This window comes from Penicillium oxalicum, chromosome VI, assembly GCF_001723175.1.
Source record: "Penicillium oxalicum strain HP7-1 chromosome VI, whole genome shotgun sequence".
Lineage (NCBI taxonomy): Eukaryota > Fungi > Ascomycota > Eurotiomycetes > Eurotiales > Aspergillaceae > Penicillium > Penicillium oxalicum.
In genome coordinates, this window is record NC_064655.1 from 951,565 (window position 1) to 967,300 (window position 15,736).

At 50.8% G+C, this 15,736-nt stretch overlaps 4 protein-coding genes across 4 annotated transcripts; 1 reads left to right on the plus strand and 3 right to left on the minus strand.

Annotated features, from left to right (window-relative positions):
- Positions 1 to 41: 41 nt before the first annotated feature.
- On the minus strand, positions 42 to 4,344 carry POX_f07632 (uncharacterized protein; the record flags this gene model as incomplete). Its single annotated transcript, XM_050116427.1, has 4 exons — positions 42 to 86; positions 2,951 to 3,933; positions 3,997 to 4,098; positions 4,170 to 4,344. The coding sequence occupies 4 exons, from the start codon at positions 4,342 to 4,344 to the stop codon at positions 42 to 44; spliced, it is 1,305 nt and encodes a 434-aa protein (XP_049966566.1).
- A 1,038-nt stretch (positions 4,345 to 5,382) lies between these two features.
- POX_f07633 (uncharacterized protein) lies at positions 5,383 to 7,981 on the minus strand (the record flags this gene model as incomplete). The annotated part of the gene is made up of 5 exons (XM_050116428.1): positions 5,383 to 5,555; positions 5,607 to 6,184; positions 6,247 to 7,580; positions 7,635 to 7,728; positions 7,800 to 7,981. 5 exons carry the CDS (start codon positions 7,979 to 7,981, stop codon positions 5,383 to 5,385), a joined length of 2,361 nt encoding a protein of 786 aa, XP_049966567.1.
- An 828-nt stretch (positions 7,982 to 8,809) lies between these two features.
- On the plus strand, positions 8,810 to 10,183 carry POX_f07634 (uncharacterized protein; the record flags this gene model as incomplete). The annotated part of the gene is made up of 3 exons (XM_050116429.1): positions 8,810 to 9,587; positions 9,645 to 9,787; positions 9,854 to 10,183. The coding sequence occupies 3 exons, from the start codon at positions 8,810 to 8,812 to the stop codon at positions 10,181 to 10,183; spliced, it is 1,251 nt and encodes a 416-aa protein (XP_049966568.1).
- A 1,209-nt stretch (positions 10,184 to 11,392) lies between these two features.
- POX_f07635 (Sodium transport ATPase 2) lies at positions 11,393 to 14,879 on the minus strand (the record flags this gene model as incomplete). Its single annotated transcript, XM_050116430.1, has 4 exons — positions 11,393 to 12,043; positions 12,119 to 14,186; positions 14,252 to 14,517; positions 14,607 to 14,879. The coding sequence occupies 4 exons, from the start codon at positions 14,877 to 14,879 to the stop codon at positions 11,393 to 11,395; spliced, it is 3,258 nt and encodes a 1,085-aa protein (XP_049966569.1).
- Positions 14,880 to 15,736: the final 857 nt, after the last annotated feature.

Genomic DNA, 15,736 nt, shown 5'->3' on the forward strand with positions numbered 1-15,736 from the left:
AGTGCCAGTCAGTATCACAGTCATAAAAGTCGGACACGTTCTCATCCATGACTTACGATAATCAAGTTGTCGAGCCCATGGTGCCTCTGTAGAGAGACCAACCCGTCAGCGTGCGTCGCTGTCGTAGGTTATCACACAGTGGCTATTTCGTTAGATAATGCTGGAGAGTCCCGAGGGTCAACGGCGAGCGCATCGAGCGATCAGATCGTCGATCTTTCCCAGACTTCAATCTTGGGCACAGATGGTACGTGTGGAGGGCCAGACTTGACCGTACGGAACAAGAGCGATGGAAAGAGAATGCGGATGTAGCGGAAAAGACCGAGATCGCTCACTGCGCTAGCATCGCGCTACCGATTTCAACGCTCTGCCCCCCCCCAAGCACGGGGAAACGGGTTCACTCGCGGGAGGACTTTTGAAGGAGCGGGACGCTATCGCTATCGGGGCATCGGGGCGAGTGTCCACCGTCCATGTCCACTAGTCCAGTGTCTGTCCACTGTCTAGACCCTCTCGACGTCCCAAACAAAGAACTCTCCAACCGCATCGTCGGGCTTTCTGTTCTGGTGGGTCATAAGCGATCCACTTCGGCAGACAATTTTGGCTGGCGGACGCGTGATTGGCGAAGTCAATTGCCTAATTGTGGCTGACTGGACATGGGTATGAGGAGAACTTTTGGGCAGGGCGCTCGTTTGGCCGTGCGAGGATCCATCCTCATCCACTCACTGTGAAGGAAGGATTCGCCCGGGTCTGAGCCTCACGTCTCTCTCGCTCTCCTGAGTTCGGCAACGCAGAGGGCGAAGCGGTGCAGCGCCGCGTGGTTGCCAATGGCGAACCCAAAAGGTGGGAGGACAGGTACTGCACGGCAATCACGACGGGATGGTCGCTTATGCACTATTTCCACCTATCACATGCCCATGCATGTGTTGCATAGTCAGATCGGCTCGGCCACTTGATGGCGTTTGGGGCTTTGGGGGCCCAGTTGAGGATGAAATGGCCACCGTCACGCTCTGCTCAGCCGCACATGCGACCGGGGGCACTAACTGCACTGGGAACGGAAAGGGAAAAGGGGTGAGTTGTTAAACTTTTAGGTCTTTGGGGGCTTATCCAGAGTTCGAAACGGGGTGAGACATTCGTGGGCAGGAGAGGTAGGAAGGTAGGACTGCATGGTTTTCTGAGGCTTTTACCCGGTCGATTACCCAAGGTCATTCGGAGACTGTTGACAACGAGTTGCCGATTCCTATTGTACGGTCGCTTGCAACCGAGAGTGAAGTCGCATAGATATCACTACGTCCTCGAGAGTCTCGATGGCCAGGAAAGCCCCCAGTGAGAGCAGACGACGCCAGCAGTGGCCGTTCAATGTGGACGAGAAACAGCGGTGGGTTCCATACTTCGACATACGCGGTGGAGATAAGGGATCCCTTTTTTTTGGCCCAGTCGACGGATCGTCGGCCCCCAGGTCCACTCAGAAGAATGAAACACTTTATTTGTGGCACACGTTGGCCAGCCTCGACTTCGCCATACCACAGTCACCGCGTTGACTAGTCGAGTGTACGGATCTGATACGCGGGATTGCAGTCGGCAGAATGCACATGCGATGGCTTTGTGAGAGTCTCCCGCTCTGACGATCCTAGCAAAATGATCTTTTAGTAGACGTGCAAATCAGATAAGAATGAGAATTTTGCTCAGTACTCATCGCTCATTGCACCTTGGTACTTTCCGGGCGATCTGCGAAGCCCCTCATTCTCTCTTTCGGGCTTTGATTTTGGCGCTGATGGGCGAAGAGACCGCCGCGCGGATGAGATCAGGCCAAGAGAAAATTCTCCTCACGTGCACTTGCACCTACTAGTGGACCTTCAAATCACGTCCTCGTGGACACTACCAAGACGGTAGTACTACTAACTCGTGCATCACACCGTCAAGTTTCAACATTCCACGTATGTCATTACAACATCATGCATACAGCTACCTCGCCCATGGTAGTAAGACGACTCGAGCCGGTGGTTCATCCATCAACAAGTGATTTGTCAGCTTTATTAAGTCAACTACACACAATCCAGTCTTACCACTCGTTACCGAATCGAGCACATGTTCTCCCCGCCTTGTGCTCGTAAACCTCCAAGCTGGTCACGGATGTTATCAGATGCTCAAAGAATCCTGACTCAAGCAGGGATGAGGTCAATAGCAACGGGAGGTGGATTTGTTCAATGTAAGCTGGCCTGAGCACTGGGATGGAAAAAAGACTATTAGCCACATCACTTGTAACTCCGTCTGGGTCGCCTGAATAGGGCAAGCGATTCAATCAAAGCCCCCATTTCTGAGTCAGACGTCTAGACATGACTCGGAGGTCCGTCCACGCCATCTGTGATGACTAGAAGGAGGAGTTTATGCATACAAGCCCAGGGTAAGCGTGGGTACCAGGTACCAGTTACCTACGGCGATTGTGCTCGTTCCCGGGTATGATCACAGCCCGCAGACCATTTGTATATGCCTTGATAAGAAAATCTACTTGACCAAGGTTACTAACTGGAGATTCAGGACCGAATTGATGGCTGAATGCTGCGCAAGTGATGCGTACCGACATATTTGTTCCGTCCATCTCAACTTATCCACCTACAAAGGAACACGTCCAACACCAATTGTGTCTTAATTGAGGATGGAAGAGATATCAAACCTGAATTCATTACAACGATCTTCGATATATGGGTACGCTTCGGCTCATTATCTCATCATATAATACACAATCTCTTTCGCCACCCTCGCGTATTCGTCTCTGATCCGATCGGCGAGAGGGATGCTCGAAGGAGCTTCGTCTCATCCATCCCGATTTGGTGGAATGGATTTTCCTCCGCATCTCACCTTAGCCGGGGCAGCTCACCCCGGCAATTTATATACATTTCAAAAAACGCGCCATCAACGATGACCCACCCAGGAAAGCCGTGAGACCAGTGCATACAATAATGAGTCCGAACCCACGCCCATAGGAACCGATCGCCTGTCCTTGCCAATGATCCGCTTGAATGAGGACCTCACTGAAGGGCCCACTCACGACATTGCCCACACCACGACCAAAAGCGATGGTGGAGAAGATCATCGTCGGGTCTGCCCCGGGGTTCGCTTTTTGAATATCTTTAATCATCCCAGCCCAGATGGCAGAATAGCCACCGGCGAAAAGTCCGTATGCAACACCGAACAGGATCAACACGGGGAGCGTAGTGGATAGTCCCCAGATCAGGAAGACGGCAATCACCGTTCCCACGGTGGAAATAGCAACACAGATCCACGTGGGACATCGATCGGACAAGTGCCCCATAGATACGCTGCCGAAAACTGATGCCAAGTTCAACGCGGTGACGGTGAGCGAGGCGACGAAACTCGAAGCTCCCAGCGAGCGGGCGACTGTGGGAAGATAGATCGCAGGGAGGAAAAATCCCAACGCCTCGGCAATATTACCCATCTGATAGACGATCGAGACCCGACTTAGCAGGAATCGAAGATTCAGCCGCTCGTACTGGGTTACCTTGGAGACTGGCAATCGAGGCTTGTGGAAGTAGAGTAACGGCGCTGCAAGAACGAACATCAAAGCCGAAAATATGCGCAGGGTCATTCGAAAGCCAAATTGTACTAGAAGCTTGTCCAGAGCCAAGGGGATGAGAATCCCGGAGAGTCCTGATCCAGCCCATACGGTGCCAAAGGCCAGGCCTCTCTTTTGTCGAACCACTCTGGCATGTAAAGAATGGAAGGGCTGTAGGCGATGCACCCGCCGATGCCAAAGCCAAGGCCCTGGGATAGAACCAGGTGCGTGAAAGTCGTGGAAAAGGAGGCCAGGGCAAGTGAAAGGCACATAAAGGTCATTCCAATCGTGGAGAACCATCTTGCTGCGCGAGGAAGCAGGATCATCGTCGTGATTATGAGTGGGCAACCCAAGTATGCCATTCCCTACAATAATGGAACTTCTTCGTCAGGTCTCTTATGAATTCATCTTCAGCTGGACGTGTTCACTTACAGTTGCACAGGTTCCCACCACCGCCACAATATCAGTGTCTGGAAAAACGTCGTTCTCACGGTAGTAGCTTTGGAACACTCCAAAGGAAGAAGCGAATCCTGGCCAGAAAAGTGAAATATCAGCATGCTGCCCCGATTATGTGAATACAATCGTGATATTCACGACTTACCCCAGAACAAAGCTTCTATCATGGCCGAGGCGGCTAAGAATAGCCACGCATGAAGACCACCATCCGTAGGTGGAAGATCATCAAATACTTGACTGTCAATTTTTTCGAGATATGGTGAGAGCTTCGCATCTTCGCATGACTGCGAGTCATCAGAGAACGAAGTTTTGACATCCATTGGAGTGGGCTAGGGCATTGAAAGAAGCCCCGGAAAAATAAGTCAAGAGAATGCGATAATGAGCTAGGAGAAGCCAAGACTTAAAGTAAACTCATCTTGCAACATTTCTAACAGTATCTGTACGACGTCACATTGCACAATCGTTCAGATCAAGGTGGAAATAAGAAAGGGATGTCGAGATGTGCTTGGAGGCCCGTATCAAGTGACAGGAAGAATCCCGGCGGGCAGAGTCATTATTTTATTGGACAAGCTTAGATCAAACGCACCTTCATTAAGAGTCCAAGAGACTGGGCGATCATTCTTAAGCTCCAAGCACCGCTGTTATCCTGGAGCTCCTCCGTGGGCAACGTACCTACATCATCCTCCATCCCGTGCAAGTCATTGCGCCACGAAAATTCCTCCTCTCGGTGATTACTGAATCGCGTTCCATTTTTAGCTGCCAACCACCAGCGAGTAGCCGTGTGTAAAAGACCGTACTTGACGTGCTCTGCGTGGGGCATGGAATCATATCAAGGGCCATCCCTTGCCAAAGCGCTTAGGAACGGCACCATTGTGGAATGGAATGAAGGGTCCTCGCCCGACTTCATTCGCCATTACCTAATAAATCATCCGACGAGCTACGAGGGCAAAAGCACCAACGATGAGACTGAGGATCTGTATCATTCTGTTGAGTTGCAGTTGATACCAGAAGTCGGAAGGCCAAAGGCGCGATGTTCTTGTATCACTTTTCGTGGGCTTTGATTGATTCCTGTGAGTAGTGGGGTTGTTGCAGATTATCGTAGGCGGTCCCGCTCCAGAATCATATATATACCCCTTACAAAACCAGGTTGAACTGCACTGAGGCTTCTCAGCCTAATGGAGACAAGGTTGCGTAAAGGTTGGCTAGTGCTCTCGGATGCACAGTCACAAGTCACGCGCAGGATCTCGGATTTGTGATTCGAGCAGCTCGAAAACATGTTGTCAATTTAAAGCAGCAATTGTATCTAATACCATCTTCAACAGGTATCACACAGGCCAGACCAGTTGGTCTCAGATCTGTTAAACAAGGGCAGTGCGCAACAATTTTTCCAGTTCCTGCAGGGACTCGGGCTTCGATGTCACACTCGACATCAAGTACAACACATTACCAAGTACTCGGGAGTGAACATTGAATTTGTGTCCACCAACGGCAAGCTGTTGCTGCAGGCCTTTGGCGGCATTAGAAGTGTAACCTGATCAAAAGTTAGCACAAAGGTCTGGATTGCTAATTTCGATGTACTTACCACCACCCTGAGCATCTCGTAAGGAGATGCTGAGAACTGTTCCAATCGCAAAGACACTTTCAACGGATTGAGCGCGAGAAAGATCTTGAATTAGATCTTGCGACCACACACTCCATACATGCGGAGCCAACTTCTCCGCATGAGAGTCTACCCTTTGGGCCCAGTTCGTCTTGAATTGGTCAAAAGAACCGTTGTTGTCCATGGCATTCATAGTCTTTATGGACTCAATGGCGACGGTGCATCCAACCGGGTGAGCTGTGTAGCTGTGACCATGAAGAAGAGCATCGCTCTTCTCGGGACTCAGGAATGTTTCGAAGATTTCTTGGCTTGCGACCGTGGTGCAGAGAGGTATCAAACCACCAGTAAGAAGCTTTGCGTTCACGGCAATGTCAGGGTGAACACCCAGGAAAGACGCCGACGTTGGACGACCAAGACGGTACAGTCCGGTGAAAACCTCATCAAAAATGACGGGTAGGCCTGACCAGGATTCTGCTTTCTTGTGATGCGTGCTTTCCGTTGCGAAAATTTCCGGATGATCTCGAACAACGTCCGTCAGACATCTCTGGAAAAGTGGGTCACTGCCAAAAGTCAAATTAGATGTGAGGACAGAAACGCCGACGTATTTCACATCTTGACTTACCAGAACAACATGCCCCCGGCACCTAGAATGACAGGTTCAAGGATCAGGGCACCAAACTTCATCCCCCGTTCTCGAACAAGGCCCTCAATTGTCTGCCGAATATAATCTTTGTAACGCCGACCTTTATCGGAATCAAGACGGGCGTCAAGATTAAAGACCGCGTCAAGGGATTCAAATTCAACATCTGTGCCCAGGTTCTTGCGCATCTCATCCGGGACTTCAACCTTCCATTTGCCATCGACCATCTTGACCAGAGGAAAGTCAAACCAATGGCCGCGGCCACGGTACCATTCGACTTTTTGATTGTAGACTGAAGGATCGGAACAGTCCATTACACCGATTGTATCTCCATGGTAGCTTCCCTTCAGACCGAGAATGCTGATCTGTTCCTTTGAAGCATCCCAACCATAGCGCTCACAGGCGACGCGAAGACCCATTTTCAGGGCTACTTCCATACCTGTGCTGCCATTATCTGTATAGAATACTTTGGCAAAACGCGGGTTGTCGAGAGTTTTCAAAAGAGTATCCGCGAGTGTTAGTGCTGGCTCATGCACTGCACCAGCAAACATAACGTGGCCATACCGACCAGCGGCATATGCGGCGGAGAGCGACAAGTTGGGGTTGCCGTGACCCAGACCTTGCGTCCACCATGAAGCCGAGCCATCAAACGTAGGGCGTAGTTCATTTACGGAAGTCTCTGCCTGACTCGTGCCGTAAGTCTGGAAGTAGTCATCGTGTGCAGAGTCAATCACGGTGATATCTTTGGGTTGCATGCCATGATGCTGCGTGAACGGGTACCAGATCAGGTCTTGAGCCCGACTGGACATTTCAGCCAGTCGTTCAATTCTTTCGGCATTCTTGGTATGCATCCCTTCCAAAAGTTGAGCAATACTTGACTCCTTTGAAGCTTGCTCATAGTAAGATAACATTGCTTCTTCATCGCGTGCCAGCGAGTCAGCATCGACTTGGGCTGGCTTGGCTGGTGGTGCTGGCAGAGACACCAAGGGGATACTTTTTTTGCGGAAGAAGTTGCCGAGATAATCGTGATTCTGATAGTAATCATCCCGGAACAACAACACGGACTGCACATCGTATCCGCGAACCAAAAGCGATTCATATGCCGAGATCGAAGACGAGATGCCACCGAGCCGCGAATCTGCCACGAGAACGATGGGCAATCGCAAGGGCCGATAAAGATCCGCTTGCGAGTTTCCATTCGGACCTGGGGAATGAACACCACCAGCTGTCTCCACTAAAGCAAAGTCGATGTCTTTGCGAGCCCACTCAGTGAGAGTGTTATGAATGGATGCAAGCAAATCATCATCTCGTGGGATCTTTGTGATCGGTCAGTTTTCTGCCAGGTCATGTTGGTTTCAAGGTTCACTTACTGTTTTCTGTTTGGCGGCTATATGTGGGCTCACCGGCTCATCAAATTGATAGAGACATTTGGTCAAAGTTCCTGCCCCATACCTCTTTAGGTGTCTAGGTGTATTATTCAGAATTCAGCCAGTTATCGCGCAACCGATTGAGGGAAGGTTCCTTCCATCGCTTACCGGTCATCCGCATCATCCAGAGCTCCCGTAGAAACCGGCTTTAAGAAGGCTGCCCTTTGCTTCTGACGCTGAACCGCATTGCACAGTACCGTAGAGACAATTGTCTTTCCCACGTCTGTATTGGCGCCATAAACCTGGTGCGCACGCAATGTTCGCCAGAGACCAGCGCCGACCGGGGCCATTGCTTCGGCGAGGTGAGATCGGCTGTTGTCCTTTGGAGAGGCTGGTGGCGGAGGCTCACACGCCGTTGTATGGAAGCTGGGACTCGAGGATATGCTACGCCTTTTGCACTAGCAATCTTATTCGCGAGGGGTCACACAGCTAGATTAGGCACATTTAGTAGTCATTCTGTCCAGGACTCCTCCAGGTGCGGGTAAAGCCCAACTCTGGGCGTACTGGGGAAATCAGTCCAATGGCGAACCGTGGAATCCATCCATCATCTCCACCGGTTTCTTCACCGAAGTCCACCGAGGTCCAGGTGCGTGTCCATCAGCCAAAGTCAAATGCAGATGGTTGAGAACGCATTCCCCAACCGTGAGCCATGAGGATTCAGTCACCAGTTCGCAGCCCCTGGCCACACACGCTCTGGACTTGTGGTGCAGATTGTTGGTGAGACTTTGAAATGCATTGCGACCTGTGCACCTCTCGCCGAAAAGAAGACTTCGTTGAGCCCTCGTTCTGCACTGACGTACACGTGGGCCATAGGCCGGGCGACCGGCTGTGTTCCATCCTTCAGCCCCGGACCTCTCCGCGGTCCAAGTTTGGCCCCGATCATCCTCTTGGACACGCGAGATGACCAACGGTCCTCGAAATCGGAGCGATGAGCCCGGTCCGGAGGGCGAAGGGACAGGAACACCCGTGATTAACCGATCATGTGCACACGGTAAAGGCGGTGTTCCTGAGCACCGTCATCAACCTTATTAGGTAAAGTTCAACAACACCAATCGTACTGGATTAAAGTGGTTTTTGTTTCATCATTGACCAAGTTTCTGGGTCTCTGCAACGATTTGATGGAGGACCGATCGTCAAACCCGACCACCCTGGTAGATTCTCTCACCAGTGCTCTCCTCAAACGAGAAGCAAAATCGTCCCGGCGAAAATTGACTGTCTTACCCAGAACGGCAGTGGACTTTTCTTCCAATGACTTCCTCTCTCTGTCAACGTCGCCAGTGTTTCGTCAACGCTTTCTGTCGCATCTGAACTCGGCACCGGAGTCATTTCCCTTCGCCAGCGGTGGATCTCGCCTACTCGATGGCAACTCTGCGTATGCGGAGGAGTTAGAGCGCTTTGTGGCCGAGTTCCACAAGGCTCCAGCTGCGCTCCTGTTCAATTCTGGGTATGATGCCAATATTGGAGTATTGGCCAGTGTCCCACAGCCAGGAGATCTGATTCTGTACGATGAATTGGTTCATGCAAGCTCCCGCGAAGGAATGCGGCTTTCCCGCGCAACAGCCAGGAAGATGTTTGCGCATAGCTCCCCAAGCGCCCTCAGACAGGTTTTGGCTGCGGAGATTCAAAGTGATCCCCGGGTTCGTGACGGCTTGAGGAATGTCTTCATCGTGATCGAATCATTGTACAGCATGGATGGCGACGTGGCGCCCATCAACGAATTTATCCGCGTGATCGACGAGCTGCTTCCACGACAAAATGGGTATTTCATTGTAGACGAGGCTCATGCAACGGGCGTCTTTGGGCCCCGAGGGGCTGGTGTCGTACAGCAGCTTGGTGTTCAGAATCGAATGTTCATTCGTGTGCATACCTTTGGAAAGGCTCTCGCGAGCCATGGAGGTATTTTCGCCCTCTTCGAAGCACCATGATTTTGATCGCTGACCAAGATATCATCAGCAATGGTCTTGTGTGGATCTGAGACAAGGGACTATCTGATCAATTATGCTCGGAGCCTGATTTACACCACCGCTCTTGGTTTCCCATTCTTGGCATCAATCCGTACAGCCTACGAACTCTTATCTTCGGGAGAAACTGACTTGGTAAGATCATCCATCCTTTCTCATCGTCATCTTTCCCACCAGATTCTAATGACTTCGATGAAATAGCTGCGAGCTCGGTCCCAGAAACTCATCATTCATCTTCATCAACGCTTGGAAGGTCTCAAATTAAGTCGATCTGTTCCCTTCAAAGTTGACCACTATGCAACATCTCCCATCTTTTCACTACGTACATCACAACCACGTGAATTGGCGAGAGTCTGTCAAGAAGCTGGTTTCATCATTCGGGCGATTATGCCTCCTACTGTCCCCCAGGGTAGCGAAAGAGTTCGGGTATGCCTCCATGCAAGCAATACGGAGGCCGAAATTGATGGTCTGGTTGAAGTAATTCAATCGTGGCTGGATCGCAGCGCGATGGATCCTAGCCCCAAGCTGTGACGACTCCAATATCTGTTAGATGCAGGGGATTTCACCTGAAATTTTGCGGAGACGAGATAGACCGATTCTCTCCCCTGGCCAAAGCAGCATTTTGAAACAAATGGCCAAACTCTTTGAATAGAGGGGATGCAATCGCCCCCGGGCCAGGTTCGCCAAGAGGGAAAGCACCGCCATCCACTTTGACCGGCTTTCCTAGGCGCTGGAAAGTGAACATATCACACCACGCACCCAGTGGCCATCTGCCCGGCCAGCTTTGAATTTCAATGACAAGATTGGATCTTTCGCAAGCGTTATAGAAGGAGCATTTCGAGGGTCCGCGCACAGGCAGTCCAGAAGCGCCGGGCCGCCTTAGCCGGCCCAGCCTCCAATCTGAAATGAATATGTAAAATCTCATGCCAGTGGATGTATCGTTTTTTGGGGCCATTAAAAGCCATGTTGTAGTTTTTCACGTTCGATCGCTGCAATAAAGTCTAAAGAAATAGTACATTAAGAAAGTTGGTCGGACATTGTCCGGGGAGCTACCGACACTGTCACTTTGAAGATGTCAAGCTCCAGACTTTCTAAATCAACTGGTTTAGATAGGTGACTTTGCGATTTGACTTGAGGTATGGATTTCATTTACCAAAGCTCGAACCTAAATCTCAAGTCTTTGCTCCCGTTTGTGCGCATTTCCAGGTAGCACCTCATAGCGTATTGGACGATTGAACGATTACCCGATGTCTTCACATGTAGCACTACAGGTTTCCTCGGTGGGCAGCCTCAAATGAATGAGATTTCGCTAAGGTTAGGTGATGTGGACTGCGCCCCCAGAAAACCCAGCATGAGACATACGTAGTTTGAACCTGCTAAAGGCTGTTGATCCGTGCCGACAAAACAAGTACAGGCAAAATGATGTGGGGATATTCTCCACATTGAACTACTCGCCTAACCCTACTTTAGTGTGGAAAAGGCGTTTTTAAAGAAGAACTGAATTGAGGAGAATGAAGCTTCGTTGTGGTAAATATCGAGCACTAATAGTAAAGCCTCGAATCGCTGAAGAGTATAAGCATAAGCGCCTGCCAAAAATAGCCAGAAACAAAATTGTCATAAAGGAAATGAAGAGAATAATCAAGGGAATAAAAAGAAACGAATATTTAAAAGTAAACAGCAAAAGAAAAAGCATAAACTCCATAGATGTTTCCCATCATAATTCTCATGCATCATGCAACATCAGACCATCGACTTCTCCACTTTCTCCTGACTGTCTGCCGATGTCTCGGAACGGTCCATGGTAGTGTAGCGACTAAAGTCTCCAGGGCCCCGACGGTCGCCAGAGACAAGGTCACCATGTTTCTTCTTCTGCATATAAGCCTGTCGACGGAAGAAAGCACGCTTGACCCATTTCCAGGACTCGATTCCAGCAAAGAACAGCACGGTTTCGACAAGGACGACGCCCCACTCCCACGAGATACGCGAGTGCTTGAAGACACTTTCGTTAATAACGGGGATGTACAGGATGGGGAACGCAAGGACGAAACCAGCCATGATACCGAAAAAGAGGAACCGATTGGCCCAGATGTCGTACATCCATTGGGTCAGGTAGCGCTTGGAATCGGGCTTCATCCGGAAGAAGCTTCGGCGGAGGTCCATCATCTCCCAGGCGAGGAAGAGGGCGAACCAGGTCATACAGGTGAATGTGGTGGCACGGGCACGGAACACAGTGTCGCAGGCCTTGCTGTACTCGGTGTTACAGTTTATGGCCAGATTGCCATCGCCCCAAGGGAACATGACGAGGGAAAAGGCAGCAAGGCAAAGAGCCGCCATCCAGATGCCGTAAACCATGGTATCGACGATGATTTCCCAGGTGAAAATACCTTTTTTCTAAATAGTGGACAAGGTCATGTTAGATGATCATGATTCTTAGACTCAACTCGCACGGGGACAAGGGAGACTTACGCTTTGAGGAGGTCGATCCATCACGTCAGACGATGCCTGCTCCATACCCAGGCCCATATCCGGTAGACCAGAAGTAATCATGACAATCCAGATGATCTCCACGGGGGAGATAGGGAAGACGGATTGGTTGCTGTCATCCTTAAAAACCAGACCGATCAGGAGTGTGAGGGCCAGAGCCACATTCTCAGCAAGCAAATGCAGAACAAATTTCTGGATATTGTCGAAAATACGGCGACCTTCAGAGATACCGTTGATGATGGAAGCAAAGTTGTCGTCGGTCAAGACGAGCTCAGAGGCATCTTTGGCAACGTCCGAGCCATTCTGGCCCATGGCAATACCCACGTCGGCTCGCTTCAGGGAGGGAGAGTCATTCACTCCATCGCCCGTCATGGCAACATAGCAACCCCGGCGGTGCAACGCATCAATCATGCGAACCTTGGTGTTTGGCGCGCATCGCGCGATCACAAGGGGTAGAGTCGGGAGAGCATCGATTTCATCCTCGGACAGCTTGTCGAATTGACCGGCTGTCATGACCATGGCGTCCGCTACATCTTTCGCCAACATTTCCATATTTGGTGGAAGGATACCAATTTGGGCTGCGATAGCTCGTGCGGTTCCAGGGTGATCACCAGTGACCATATGGACTGAAATACCGGCCTTGTAGCATTGGCTGATAGCACCGGCGGTCTCAGGTCGTGGGGGATCATACAATCCAATCAGTCCGTAGAACGACAGATCCTTCTCGATTTCTTCGCGGGGAAGAGGTTCGTTTTCTGCAGCTGAAGGAGGATTGTGCTCCCGCCCAGCGAGACAGAGAACTCGAAGTCCCTCGTTTGCCAAAGACTCGACATTCTGCATGATTTCATCCTGGATTTCTGGGCTCATGGGAACAGAGTCGCCATTCTCCCATGTGATAGAGGTGCAGGAGTCAATCACTCGCTCGACAGCACCTTTTGTGAATACCATCTCTTGAGATGTGTCTGAATTCTCGCTCCTCTTGGCATAAACAACAGACATCTTCTTGATACCGGAGTCGAACGGATATTCAGCCTTTTGGGTCCAGAGAGAGTTTTCGCCCTTGTTCAGGCGATCGGCACCCCAGTCAAAACGAGAAGCAAAGACTTGGATTGCAATGTCGGTGGGCTCTCCACGAGCCTGCCACTCATTGTGAGAATCCTTGTGAATGTGGGCAAGGTTTGCCAAGGCAGCAACGTTGAGGAAAGCCTGTAAATGTTCGTTTCCTCTCAAGAGATCCTCGGGCTTGGCGGCTTCCCCCGGTGATTCAGGATCCATCTTGCGTGGCGACGTCCGGGCAAGACTAATTTCTCCCTCGTAGGGGTCAAGAGGGTTCTTTGATGAGCCAACCGAATATGTTCCCTGTGAAGGAATCCAGACTCTCCTAGCAACCATGCGCCCTTGAGTCAAGGTACCAGTCTTGTCCGAGCAGATGTTGGTCACGGCGCCTAATGCTTCCAAAGAGTCCAGCTTTCTGACAATAACATGTCTCTTCACCATTTGCTTGGTACCGACAGCCATGGTAATAGTGAGCACAACGACCAAACAAGCGGGAATCATCGAAAGTCCAGTCGCAACTGCGTAGATGATGACCTCTTTATCTCCACGCCATTCGTTGGCACCAGCCACGATTACTGCGCAGATGATGGCGACGAAGAAGAGAAGAAGAGCCAACTTGGACAACTTGCGCTGCAGCGGTGTACCAACATTGATCCCCAAAAATCGTCCAATAGCGTCCGTAGTGGTCAAAGTCCAGGCCTGAACGTACCAACGCTTCTTACTCTCACCATCAGGTCCACGCTTGACCGGCCGGCGCTTTGAGTCGCCGCCTCGAAGAGCAGCCGCAATGGCTCCAATCTCGGTGCGCATTCCTGTGCCGATGACAATGCCTCGGCCTCGGCCGCGTGTGACGGTAGATGAGCTGTAGGCAATGTTGAGGCGATCGCCAGGGCCAGTGTCGGTGTCAAAGACTTGGTCCGCCTCCTTCTGGACAGGGAGCGATTCACCGGTCAGGAGAGCTTCATCGGTTTCGAAATTGAAAGCCTCGGTTAGTCTAGAGCAATTAAGGTGTCAGTATATTGGTGGGAGACAGCAATATCAGAGGCAGAGCGAACTTACCTGAGGTCGGCGGGAACAGTGTCCCCCACTTTCAGTTCGACCATGTCGCCGGGAACAATTTCCTTAGCGGGGACGGTGCATGTCTTGCCATCTCGAGTGACAACGCCGGTTGGGGAGCTCAAGCTTCGCAGCGAGTCCATGGTCTTCTCAGCAGCAAAGTCTTGGTACACACCCACCACAACGTTGAGAACGATGACAGCGGTGATGAAGCCACCTTCAATCCACGATTGAATACCGAAACTAACGGCCATTGCGATAATCAGGATCTAATTCATACGTAGTAAAAATATAATTAGTCTTCAATATGGCTTGGGATTTTCTTTTGGTAACCAAGGTTTTACATGTCTCAACTTACCAGAATCATCGCGTTGGCGACCTGCCGGATGAAGATTTTAGCAATGGAGATGCCTTCATCTCCCTCCAACACGTTCTCCCCATACTTTTGAACGCGCTCCGTGACCTCAGCTGAGGCAAGACCATCCTCTAGATTGGTTTCTAGCTCTTGAAGAACAGCCTCCACGGTCAGGCTGTGGGCCGGTTTGGACAGGTAAAACTGAGAGGTAGCATCGTGCGATGCGGCATCCTTAGAGGACGGAGTGGCCTGGTTTTGAGCGCCCTCCTTAGACATCACTTGCCCAGAGAAATCGATGTGGACAGAAGCAGAGGTTGAAAGGTCAAAGAGAGCAGTGAAAGAAGATGGTTAATGCAGTTGAAGAGGTGGAAAGGTAGTTGACTGATAAGAAGGGTTTTCAAGGGGGTTTCAAGTGAAATGATCTTGAGTAGAGAGAGAAGATCATGTAAAAGTCCGAAGGGTGACCTTGTATGGATTGCGCACGTTGAGCTCAGAAGCTTATCTTGTTGACCTTTTCTCCTCGTGCCACCTTTCGGGGGATGAGACTTGGTATAAATAAATTCTGGGCGGGATTGACGGTATAATCCCGCCGATGGAACATTGCCTCATCCGCGCTCTTCTCCGAGTCTCCGTTCATGAACCAAACTTGGAAGGTGGAAGCAGATATAAGCGGGAACCAATTAACGCAAAGAACCAAGCATTGGCGCTGAGCGGGTTGTCTCGGCAGAGCACTTGTGCCCTTCACAGACACGACAAGATGACGCACATGACTTGTCTCGGCACCAGTCAGTCAGAGGCGAGGGCGGAGTCTGATTGGATCCGCCATGGCGCGCCAAGAGCGGGAGTCTGGGCTCTTTCTCGGCGCTGTTGAGCGCGATGTTTACGACGACTCATCTCCCCAGATTATCCTTGGCTCAACGTGGATGGAATCTTGGCCGAATGTGGTCTGGAAAGGGACACAAGTCTAACGCGCGGTTCATATTCGACGCAAATTCCGGGGTCGAATTTTCAAGGACTGCAACTTTGTGCTGAAGAATTATCCCTCCACGTCCCGGCACGGTGGCAAAAGGGAAGTGTTGGCAGGCATGCTCAGTCCTGACATTGTTATTCATTCGACTTGGGCATATTTCACA